Source organism: Mustela nigripes, chromosome 14 (genome assembly GCF_022355385.1).
Source record: "Mustela nigripes isolate SB6536 chromosome 14, MUSNIG.SB6536, whole genome shotgun sequence".
Classification (NCBI taxonomy): Eukaryota; Metazoa; Chordata; class Mammalia; order Carnivora; family Mustelidae; genus Mustela; species Mustela nigripes.
The window spans coordinates 33356861-33369182 of NC_081570.1; the positions used below are offsets into that span (position 1 = coordinate 33356861).

Below are 12322 nucleotides of genomic sequence, written 5' to 3' on the forward strand. Positions count from 1 at the left end.
CCCTGTTCTCTGGACCGACTCCATGCTTCCCACTATGGGAAGTGTCCCGAGTGGTGGCAGTCCGTGGCACAGATATGTTTTATGGAGATTCGGCCTGCATTTGCCCTTTTTTTGGTACTCTGACCCTCGAGGACTTTGCTCCCCACGGAAGGTCTGGCCCTCATGCTGGCGGCAGCATCTCTTAGGAGCCAGTTCAAAATGCAGAATCCCAGGACCAGCCCCAGGCTGACTGAGTCAGAAGCCACATTAAGCAGGATCCTTAGGTGATTCGTTTGCATTGTCACATGAGAAGCAGTCTCATGTGTGCTTGGGGACAAGCCAAACAGAATACACTAACCAGTCCTTCTCTAGACCCATGGTGACAGGGACACCTTCACGGAGGCACCCTCAGTGCCCTCAGGCTGAGTGTGAGAAGGAAAGCAGAGATTTAAGGTGTGGGAAGGGAAGACAGAAGTGACTGCTTGGTTCCAGGTGCAGAGCCCCCCCCATGCCCCCCCCCCCCCGCACTTTGTGTCCGGCGATATAGAACAGCTGCAAGTCCTGCCCACGCCAGCCATGTCTTATTTCCGTGCCTTTTTCTTGCTGTTCCGGTTGTATGTGACCCCCCCCCACACACCCCTTTCCCCTTTTCCGTAGTAACTCCTTGCAGCCTCAGCCCAGGGACCAGTTCCTAGGAATGCCCCCTGGTCATTCAGGCAGGGCTAAGTGCCTTTCCTCTGTGCTCCACCCCTCCACGACAGCAAGGTGACCACCATGCTCAGTTACAGCCAGATCCCCCACTAAACCCTCACCTATTCAAGGGCAGAGGCCAGGTCTTACTTTCGATATTCCTCAGGATTAGCACAGTGCCTGGTCCATAGTAAGTACTCAAGTAAGTATTGGACGGATGGATGGATAGATGGATGGATGGACGGATGGATGGACGGAAGGGTGAATGGATGGAAGGGTGAATGGATGGATGGATATTTGTCAAACAAAAATAGGAGAAGTGAACTGTCAATGAGTATAGCAAATGTTCATTATTTATTTATTTTCTGTGCTCCTCACTAAACAATATGCTGCTAAGGGCAGAAACCATTTCTCATTTCTGTCTGTATCCCAGGGCCATACCAGATACCATATAAAGGTAGGTTCAACAAATAAATGGGGGAAAAGTGAATAAAATATAGCACAGCACCTAAGAGCTCAGAGCTCTGGAGCCGGACTGTCAGAGTGATTCTGCCACTTGCTGTTTATGTAATCTGGACAAGTGACATAACCTCTCTATGCCTCAGTTTCCTCTACTATAAGATTGTGATTAAAATAGAATTTCCTCATAAGATTATTGTAGTAACATTCAATTCATATGGAATACTTAGAAAAGCATTGTTGTTGATGCTGGAAAGGGTCTGGATGCTTGGGACTGGTACACTCTATCTGTAGCTTGTGTTGCCAGAGTCCACCTGAAGGCAAATCAGCTGGTGCCTCAAGAGGCTGATCCATGAGCTAGGATTAGGACTCGTACCCAGCAGAGGAATCTGGGTGCAGGCCCAATCCTGTCTGTTTCACACGGCCTCAGCCCTAGGCCAGGGCAGTCCCTGTGCCCACTGATCACTCATCCATCCATACTCATTCTCTCTTCTTTTCTACAGGAAAATGTCTCCCTGATCAAGGAAATTAATGAGCTCCGCAGGGAGCTCAAGTTCACCCGCTCCCAAGTCTATGACCTCGAAGCAGCTCTGAAACTGACCAAGAAACTTCGACCACAAGATGTTCCAGAGACAGGTAATATCACCAGTGGCCAAAGGGGCTGAGCACTGGGATCAAGAAGCCAATGGCAGCCACAAGGAAGTCTCCCTTTGTCTTCCAAGGCTACCTTTCCCGATTCTTTCTGTCTCAGGTCACATCTACCCCATGGTCTTCTGGGAACGTCTCCATGCTGTACACCTGCTATCCAAAGGATCTGTGAGGCACTTGCCACATGCAAACATGTGCGGGACCAAAATCCTTGGCATTAGCTATAGTTTCAGAATTCAGAATCTTTCTGATTTTAGAAAGAGCGTACTATATACTGCATATTACATAACATCCCTAGAGGAGTCTGAGGCAGGGTCCTGAAATCAAACACATTTGTATTTCTGTAGTGAGACATGAATATTCACACTGAACTTCATAAATTTTAAAATACTTTACATTTTTAGAGCTTTTGGCACTTTAGGATTGAGGATAAGGGATTGTAGACCCGTGCAATTAAAATAAAGACAAAAAGAAAGATTAGAAATATTCAAATGGAAAGGGAGAAAGAATGACATTGAAATAGTAAATGAGTTAGTTACTGCGATTATATCCTACAGTTCTTCTGAATTTCTGACAGCCAAGGCAAAAAAAGAAACAGAAAAACACAATAGTTTACATAGTCCTCATTTATGGCAAAAAGAAGGTTTGGAGGCTTTTTTTCCTAGGGAAACAAACCTTTCCCTGGTTCTAAATTTTGTAAGAAACTTAACACATGGATCCTTATGAAAGGGCTGTTAAATCACACAGTGGACAGCCTTTAACTGTATGTCTTCAGACTATTAAAAAACATTCTTCAGGTATCCATTTCGTATCTGGACAGTCAATAAAGATGGAGAGTATAAGGCATTTCCATGGAAAATTAAGTCAGTGTGGTTTGAGTATATTGTTTTCTGGTGGTTTACATTCAGGAATAGAGCTTAGAAGCCTTGATGAATGGAAACCTGCCATTGGCCGTGGATTGAGTCTTTCACAGTCTTTCACAGTCGTCTCATGTGCTAATGGTCACTTAAGAGGTTTTCATTGGGAGAAGGTGACTGAAGTATACACAGGAAGTCTCTGTAATTTGTTGGGACTCTTAAACTATTACAAAATTATACATATAATTGTGACAGCACAATACAATTATATGTATAATTGTACCCTTTTCATTAGAGTCAAGGAGTTGATGCAAGAGGGAACTCTAAGTAGTGACAATATTAGGTCTAAAGACCTGACACAAGAGCACAGTATGTGGGATGCCTGGGTGGCTCAGTGGATTAAGCCCCTGCCTTTGGCTCAGGTCATGGTCTCAGGGTCCTGGGATCAAGCCCCACATGGGCTCTCTGCTCAGCAGGGAGCCTGCTTCCCCCCTCTCTTTCTGCATGCTAGTGATCTGTCTGTCAAATAAATAAATAAAATTTAAAAAAAAAATTTAAAAATTTTAAAAAGAGCACAGTGAGTGTTAGAAAGATTGAGATACCTGACTTCTTGGAGATGCAGGGGAAGTGTAGATGTGCCTGTGAACAACTGCAAAGCCTCCCTTTAAAAAATGTTTCAAATATGCTCAAGTGTCCCAGCAAATAATCAGCTGAGACCTCCTCAGGATACTCTATGATATAGCCAAGTTCTTCTTATTACTATTGTTGAAACTGTCAGGTATATTTAAAAAATGGAAGAAAAGTCTAATGAATTCCCATGAATCTATTCCCTGACTTCAATGAATAGGGAATCTTGCTTGCTGTCTCTCTTGCTTCATCAGTATCCATAACCCCAGTTATTTCCTCTCCCATCAATATGGATTATTTTAAAACAAACCCAACATCGGATCATTTGTGTGCTATAGTTTTACTCAAGGAAGATTTCATTTGTAACAGTTGACAGATACTCCAACTGTCTGCTTTGATCATGAAGAACCTAAGTCTGACTTCTAATTTTGAACATGGGGCCACGAAGACCAGTTAGCTCAAAATATATATCCTTAAGTTGTATAAGATTGACCAATTCAGTTGGTTTTTAAAAAGTTTTTATCTGGGGGTGCCTGGGTAGCTCAGTCAGTTAAGCATCCAACTCCTGATTCAGCTCAGATCATGATCTCAGAGTCATGAGATAGAGCCCTGTGTTGGTCTCTAGGCTCAGCCTGAGATTGTCTCCCTCTGCACCCCCCTCCACTGCCCTGTAAAATAAACAAATCTTAAAAAAAAAGTCTTTATCTGAACAGGACAGGTTGCCATCCCCAAACCACTATTTTAATTTTAGCAGCATTTATATTAAGTTTTCATTCACAAAACAATTAACAGATCTAATAGACAGACCTGCATGTTTTTCAATTATTAAAACCATATAATTAGAACTTCCAAATAAAGATGGCTAATTAGAAACCTGCTAAAATGACATAAATAAACCTTCAGAACAAAGAAAACAAAGAAAGAGACACAAAATATTGAAAGCTGGGAAACGGAAAGATAAGTAGTAACTGACTTTAGAGACTCCTAGGCCAGAAGTGGGGAATCTAGAAGAAACCTAATGTACATCACAGAACCCCCTCAAGGTTCAGGAATTAGCTGAAGCACATATATCAGGAGGTAGGGGTGAAGATGGGGCTAAAAACAAGGGAAGGTCTTTAGAAGCTGTTCAATCTACATTGTAGCCAATACAATGGCTAAAAATAGATGGATCATGAATGAAATTCCCAAAGACCAGAGAACAAAGGAAAATCTACAAACTTCTAAAGAGCATGGGGGAGGTTTCATGCAAAAGATCAAAAATCCCAATTGCAGGATACAAAATCAACAGAAAATCAGTTGCATTTTTATACACTAACAATGAGCAAAAATGGAATTAAGAAAATAATTGCATTTATAATAAATCAAAAAGAACAAATACTCAGGAATAAACTTAAATATGCCGGCAAAAAAACGTATACATTGAAAATTATAAAACGTTGTTGAAAAAAATTAAAACATCAATAAATGGGAAGACATCTTATGTTTGTACTAACAGTACAATCCCTGTCAAAAATCTCAATTCAATTATTTTTTTTACAGAAATAGAAAATCTATTCCAAAAATCACGTGGAATCTCAAGATATCCCAAATAGCCAAAACAGTCTTGGAAAAGAAGAACAAAATTAGAGGTGTCACATTCTAATTTCACACACTTCCTGATTTCAAAATTTACTGCAAAGCTATAGTAATCAAAACAGTGTGGTACTGGCATAAAGACAGACATACAGAGCGGCGGGATTGGGTAGAGAGCCCAGAAATAAACCTTCACATATATTGTCAAATGATTTTCAACATAGGTGCCAATATCACTCAATGGGGAAAGGACAATATTTTCAGCAAATGGTGCTGGGAAAACTATACCCACATATAAAAGAATGAAGTCAGACCCTTACCTTACATCATATACAAAAATTAACTTAAAATAGACCAAGGACCTAAATGTCAGAGCTAAAACTATAAAACTCATAGAAGAAATATAGGAAAAAAGCTTTATGACTTTGGATATGGTAATGATTTCTTAGATATGACATCAAAAGCACAGGCAACAAAAGGAAAAAAAACTAGACTACATCAAAATTTAAAACTTTCATGTATCAAAGAACACTTTCAGTAAGAGTGAAAAAACAATCCATACAATGGGAGAAAAATATTTGCAAGTCATATGTCTGATAAGCGACTGAGATCCGGAATAAATAAAAAACTCCTACAACTCGCCAACAACCAAAAAAAGTTTTTTGGTGAAGAGAAGACTTGCGCAGACACTTAACCAAAGAAAATACACAAATGTCTAATAAGCATATGAAAAGATACTCAATAGAAATATGCAGTTTTTGTTTGTTTTGAGAAAGAATGCACATGCGTGTGCACAAGCAGAAGGGGAGGAGCAGAGGGAGAGAGAGAGAATCTTAAGCAGGCTCTATGCCAGCATGGAGTCCAGAACAGGGCTCAATCTCATGACCCTGCGATCATGACCTGGAGCCATTATGATCACTATCATCAAATAACAACAACATCAACAAACCCTGTAAGTGTTGGTGAATATGTAGATAGGAAAAGGAAGGAAGGAAAGGAATGAAGAAGGAAGAAATGGAGTCAGATCAATACAGAATGAATTGGAAAACTATATGCTAACTAGAGGAGGAAATCTACCTTACAGAGGGAGATAGGTGAGATAAATATCTGTCATTCTTGACTCTGGATGAAGGAAAGAAAACACAAGAGAAAAGATCTCTCCCTGAGAACGTCTAACCAAAGTCCATACTCGGGCAGGTTTAAGTCCAGAATTTACACTTAATTTGTGGCTCAAAGCAACCTTGGCTGAAGATTTAGTTTCACTGGCAGTGTGTCCAGGTCCCAAGCAGAAGCAAATGCAGATTTGCTAAGGAAGAATACATTTTAAACACGGTTGTCAAGGAATTCCTATAGATAACGTTTTAAGGAACATGAGCTCACAATCAAAAAATCACTAAATATAGGAGGAAATAAATCACCACGAGTGAAACATGACAAAAACATCAATCTACAGGATAAAATCAAAAAGATCGTGGATAGTAGGATTATTAAAATAAGAATATTTAATATATTTAAAGAAATAGAAACTTGAGGGGCGCCTGGGTGGCTCAGTTGGTTAAGCCTCTGCCTTCAGCTCGGGTCATGATCTTGGGGTTCTGGGATCGAGTCCCACATCGGGCTCTCTGATCCACAGGGAGCCTGCTTTCTCCTCTCTCTCTCTCTCTCTGCCTGCCTCTCTGCCTACTTGTGATCACTGTCTGTCAAATAAATAAATAAAATTTTAAAAATAAAAAAAAAAGAAATAGAAACTTGGAAATAAGACAAAATAAGAGTTTCCCAAAATTGACTAGGTAGATTTGGAAAAAGAGCCAAAAACACTCCTAGAAATGAAAACTATAGGTTGCAAATTAGTCTCAATGGACAGACTGAACAATGGGTTAAAGGTATCTGAAAGGAGACTTTTGAACTGAAGGAATGAAGAAATTACCCAGACTGTAGCCCAAAGGGACAAAGGTGTAATAAGAAACAAAGAAGATGGGATAGGATAACCCAGCTTACGTCTAACTGAAGTCTGAGAAAGAGAGAATGAGGAGAGGAGACATTATGATAAAGAATAGCTGGAAGTTTTTCGGAATTGATGAAAGATGCCAATCGTGAGGTCCAGGAAGCCCGGGGGAGCTCAAGCTGGATAAATAAAAAGAAATCTATACCTGGTCTGCAGAAAACCAAAGACAGAGATGTTAAAAGCAGCCAGAGAACAGAGAGACTGCGTTTAAAGGAGTAACAATTCAACAGATACCTGACTTCCCAAGAGCAGCAGTGTAAACCACGTAGAAATTCTGAAATAGAGTCTTCAAAGTGCTAAGAGGTAATAACTGTCCCCTGGAGTTATGTAACTGGTGAAACTCGAGAAAAAAATTTTTTTACAAACAAAACCAGAATTTGTCACCAACAAAACCTCATTAAAGGAGCTGTCACAGAATACATGTCAGGAAGAAAAATTATTCCAGAGGGAAGTCTGACAACTGTATAAAACAATACTAACAATGTCTAAATTGTGGATCACAATACCAAGACAGAACTAAAATACTGAGCATTTAACCAGGGGGATCAAAGCTAAAGCATTCTAAGTCTTGTATTGTTTTGCAAGAAGGTAAAGTTGGACTTTAAGTCTTGGACTTTAAGTTAAATATGCTTCTTAAACTTTTGAGGATAACTATTAAAAAAGAAAGAGTATGTATACCTTATAAACCAGTAAAGAGGGGGCGCCTGGGTGGCTCAGTGGTTTAAGCCGCTGCCTTCGGCTCGGGTAGTGATCTCAGTGTCCTGGGATCGGGTCCCGCATCAGGCTCTCTGCTCAGTGGGGAGCCTGCTTCCCTCTCTCTCTCTGCCTGCCTCTCCATCTACTTGTGATTTCTCTCTGTCAAATAAATAAATACAATCTTTTAAAAAAATAAATAAATAAACCAGTAAAGGGGAAAACCCCCTAAATTTTGAAAAGGCCAAAAAAGAAAAGGAAAAAAGTGACACCAACATAAATGCAAATAAAACAGTAGAAATAAATGCAAATGTATTAGTAGTCACATTCTTATTTGCCATCATTTAAAATCAGAACTTAATCTCCCAAAAGAAGCTTGCAGGCAGGGTGCTGAGAGGAGACTGCCCAGCTTTTGGTAGATGGCAGGATCAGAGCAGAGCATGGACTAAGAGGACACAGGGGATATGAGGAGCAAGGTGGGGAACGGGGCCAGGAGGAGAGCACTGACTTGACCCAATCATGGAGGAAAAGGACAGGAGGGTTTACACACCCACGGCACATGAAGAAGGACCATCAAAGGGGGACTCCGTAAGACGGAACCAAACTCTGATGAGCAGGCAGTTCACTATCAAAGAATGTGAGAGAATTGGGGAGTGAGGAGAAGAAACAGGATAAGCCCAGCCCATGCCCTCAAGAAGCTCACAGACCAAGGAAGGAGACAGAGGGGGAAACATTGGGCCCACATGAACTGCTCTCAGGAGACAAAGCTGCACCCCTGGGAACATTAATGGACAATGTCACCCAGGCCAGGGATATTTCAGGAGACAACTGCTTCCGGAGGCCAGCCACCAGCCAGCAGCTGTGTCAACCCTGAGCTGTCTTATAACCCTGCAGTGTCTGATTCCCCCTCCCCATGCCAATTAGGATACTCCTTATCCATTACCTCTCACTGCCAAACCTCTGAGGTTCACTGACATCACCCAGTGATTGCAGAACCTAGAGGAGCTTAAAGCTACAATCTGCATCAAGACCCTTACAGCACCTGGTGAAGCACTGGGACAAAGAGAGGATGGTATGGCCAGTGGCAGGGCAGAGCTCAGTCTGGTACATATCTCCAGGACTGTGGCTTCACAAACACAGGTTGGATCTCTCTGGGCAACAAGATAATAACTAAGTATGAAAGCCAATGGGGAGGGCACAAAGTTTAGTCCAAAAACTATGCTGGTAACCAGGAAAGAGGAAATAGCTAAGGAAGCAGGTGGAGAGGCAAACCGAAACTAGGCAGAGGCAAGTGACACAGGTGCTTGGGCTTGTTGGTTTGGGTATGCTGTCCCTCCCCAAGGGTGCTGCTCTCCCCAGGGCCAGGCCACAGCTTGACCAAAAGGATGGTTATCAGGGGCAACCTGTAGCAGCAGGAGGAGGAAGCGTCAAGAGCTAGAAAAAGAAGAAATACTAAAAGATCAAGAGCCTAGATATTGCCAAAAAAAGAGTTGAGGAGCAAAAGCAAGAAGAGAATGGTCTAGATTTCTCTCAGGAAGAATGGGATGAGTCAAGCACTCTTAATGCTGGCTCCATCTTCAGACCAGTTACAAGCGTAAGGCAAGGCTGGCCTCTGGGCATTGCTGACAACTTGCTCCTTGCAATACTGTGTTCCAACATGGATTCTTTTCTAGAGTTAACTTCTGAGGTGCAGGGAAGAGTTAGCAGTGAGTAGGAAAGAGACCCCTCTTCTGCTGAGAGGAGCTTGACTGGGAGCTGGAGACACAGACTGTCAGCAAAGTAGATGTCAATGTCATCTGTGAAGAGTTGGGGAGAAGATGGATTTGGCAATGCTTTCTTGGATGTGACACCAAAAACACAAGCCACAAAAGAAAAAGTAACTACATAAAAATTTAAACTCACATGTATCAATGGACACAATCAGCAGAGTCAAAGGGCACCCTTGGGATGGGAGAAAATATTTGCAAATCACACATGTGGTAAGGAGTTATGGCCAGAATATGTAATGAACTCCTGCAACTCAACAGCAATAACAAAACAACCAGGTTGAAACATGGGCAAAGGACTTGAATAGACATTTCTCCAAAGAAGATGCACAAATAGCCAAGAAGCACATGAAAAGATGCTCAACATCACTCATCATCAGGGAAATGAAATCAAAAGCACGATGAGGAGCGCCTGGGTGGCTCAGGCAGTTAAGCAGCTGCCTTCAGCTCAGGTCATGAACCCAGAGTCCTGGGATGGAGTCCCATGTTGGGCTCCTTGCTCAGTGGGAGCCTGCTTCTCCCTCTCCTTCTACTGCTCCCCCTGCCTGTGCTCTCTCCCTCTCTCTGTCAAATAAATGGAAATAAATGGTAAAATCTTTGAAAAAAAAAAAGAAAAGAAGAGAAAACCTGAACTTTCAAAAAACAAAACAAAACCATGATGAGATGCCACCTCACATGTTTTAGGATAGCGGCTCTCAAAACAAACCAATGGAGAAGCATTGGTGAGGATCTGGAGAAATGGGAACCTTAGCGCACTGTTGGTTGGCACGTAAAATGGCGCAGCCACACAACATGGCAGTTTCTTAAAACATTGAAAACAGAATTACCATATGACCTAGAAACCACTTCTGGGTATATACCCAAAAGAACTGACAGCAGGTTATTTGTAACCCCATGGTGATAGCAACATTATTCTCAGTGGCCTAAAGGCAGAAGCAACCCAATGTCTATCATTGGATGAAGGGATAAAACAATGTAATATATACACGCAATAAAATATCCTTCAGCCTGAAAGAGAAATGATTTTGACACACGTTGCAACACAGATGAACCCTGAGGACATCAGGCTATGTGAAATAAGCCAGACACACAAAAAAACATACACTGTGTGATTCTACTTGTCCGAAGTTCCTAGAGCATTGTGTTCTTAGAGCCAGAAAGCAGAACAGAGGCATGAGACTGCTTGCTAGAGTTCTGGAGAATGATTATACAACAATGTAAATGAACTCAATGCTACCAAACTCTATACTTCCAAGTGGTGAGATGGTAAATTTTATGTTATATATGACCATAATTTTCTTTAAAGAGGGTGAGGAGTTAGAGGACAGGTCAAAGTTCAGAAGCATAGCCGGAGTGGGGCAATGAGAATTTGCTGACTACAGGCAGGAAGTTCGTCTGGGGCTGGAAACTGAGAATTTGAATCTCATAGGTAGCACACAACAGGCCAGATGGGAATGGGTGGTTGGATGATCTCAGGTTCAGGCTGTGCAGAGCACACGGGGCAGGGAGACTAGGCATCTAGAACCTCGAGGGTGCTGTCAAGAAAATGGCAGAGAGACCCACAGTGAGCCTAACTGGACAGAAAAGGTAGTGAATCTAAAAGGAACCTATTTGGTGGGTAAAAAACGGAACTGTCCAGAAAGAAGAAATCTATGCTCCGTCAAAGAGCAGAAATCTTGAAGGCAGTGAGAGAGGTGGGAATGGGAGGATGGGTTACTACGGTAGAGATTTGAAGGTGTGGGGTCTTAGGCCTGCTGAGGAAGGGGAACCCACAGAACGGGTGCCAACATGGCATGGAGGCCAAGAACATAAATGGTGAGCGTTCAGCCTGTGGGGTCTAGGGAATGGGATGAGCCATGGACTGTCGTGGACACTGGCATTGCGTGGGATGATGGCAGCTCCTGAGACAGGAGAATGGAGTCTGGGGAAGGTCCTCAAGGCATGAGTGAGTTGCCAGTCCAGGAGGGTTAAAGAGGGGTCTGCCTCCTGGAGCAGGGGTCTTTTGTGAGGAGGAGGACGGGGGGCTTTGGAAGCCGACCTAGGTCAGCAGGAGAACACCACCCTGCTTGGGGAGTGGGGCGCGGGGGAATGAGCAGAGTCCGCTGGAAGGGCCTGGGGGGCTCAGGACACAAGCTTTCTCACTCTGGAGAAAGTGTCACTTCATTCTTCCATCTCTGCCAGACAGTGAGAGGGCCTGTCTCTGCCCCTAGCATCTGGGATTATGAGGAGCTCAATAAATCAGGGGACAGTAGGGAAGAAGAGGGGTAAGTTGGTTTCAAAGACCTCACAGCTGTCTAGTAACAGGCCCACAGAAGTCCTGCTCTGTGCCTTCCAGTGTCCAGCGAGGACATGCCTGGAATCGCACCCACCATGAGACTGAATGAGCAAGAAGAAACCGGGAGAATCATCGAAATGCAACGCCTAGAAATCCAGCGCCTCAGAGACCAGATCCAAGAGCAAGAGCAGGTGCCGGGCTTCCACCCCCTTGCTGGAATTCGGCTTCCTTCCCTTGTCCAGTCAGAAGTGGACACTGAGGTACAAACCAACTGATCCCCTCTGGTGAGCCATCTGCTGATGCCCCTGTGCCCCTGCCCTCAGGCCAACCCTGTACTGTCCCTCCAGTACCTGTGGCACTGGCCACACCAACCTCTTTGTCCTGCCCCTGGGCAGAATAAAGATATTTGCCAGCAACCATGTCCAACTCTCTGTTTACCCAGGGAGCCAGGGAGGGGTGAGGGAAAGAAGGTATCCTGAGGACTTGCAGGGGCGGCTCCAGCTTGTCCAAAGCCATTGCTACTTATCCCTGTCCAGGCACAGGGCTGCCTGTCACTGTGGAGACCAACACAGTAGACTTGGGCCCAGCTTCCTGCTGCCCGTCTACTCTTTCTGGGCCTCCAGGGTGCGGCTGCCTATACCCTGTCACAGGTGCCAGCTCATCCCCCTCAGACTAGTGTGTACCCAGTATGTCCTCTGCCCTCTAGGTGATTCCGGCACCCCCTGACTGATTTAACCACAGAGACAACAAA

The 12322-nt window shown here is 43.4% G+C and overlaps 1 protein-coding gene across 1 annotated transcript in view; it reads left to right on the forward strand.

Annotated features, from left to right (window-relative positions):
• CFAP57 (cilia and flagella associated protein 57) overlaps window positions 1-11980 on the forward strand; it is a 69786-nt gene extending 57806 nt beyond the window's left edge. Inside the window, exons 22-23 of the mRNA XM_059374411.1 lie at window positions 1632-1764; window positions 11632-11980. Coding sequence (XP_059230394.1) covers window positions 1632-1764; window positions 11632-11846 — 348 coding nt within the window. The 3' untranslated portion in view covers window positions 11847-11980. The remainder of the gene's footprint in view (window positions 1-1631; window positions 1765-11631) is intronic.
• Window positions 11981-12322: the final 342 nt, after the last annotated feature.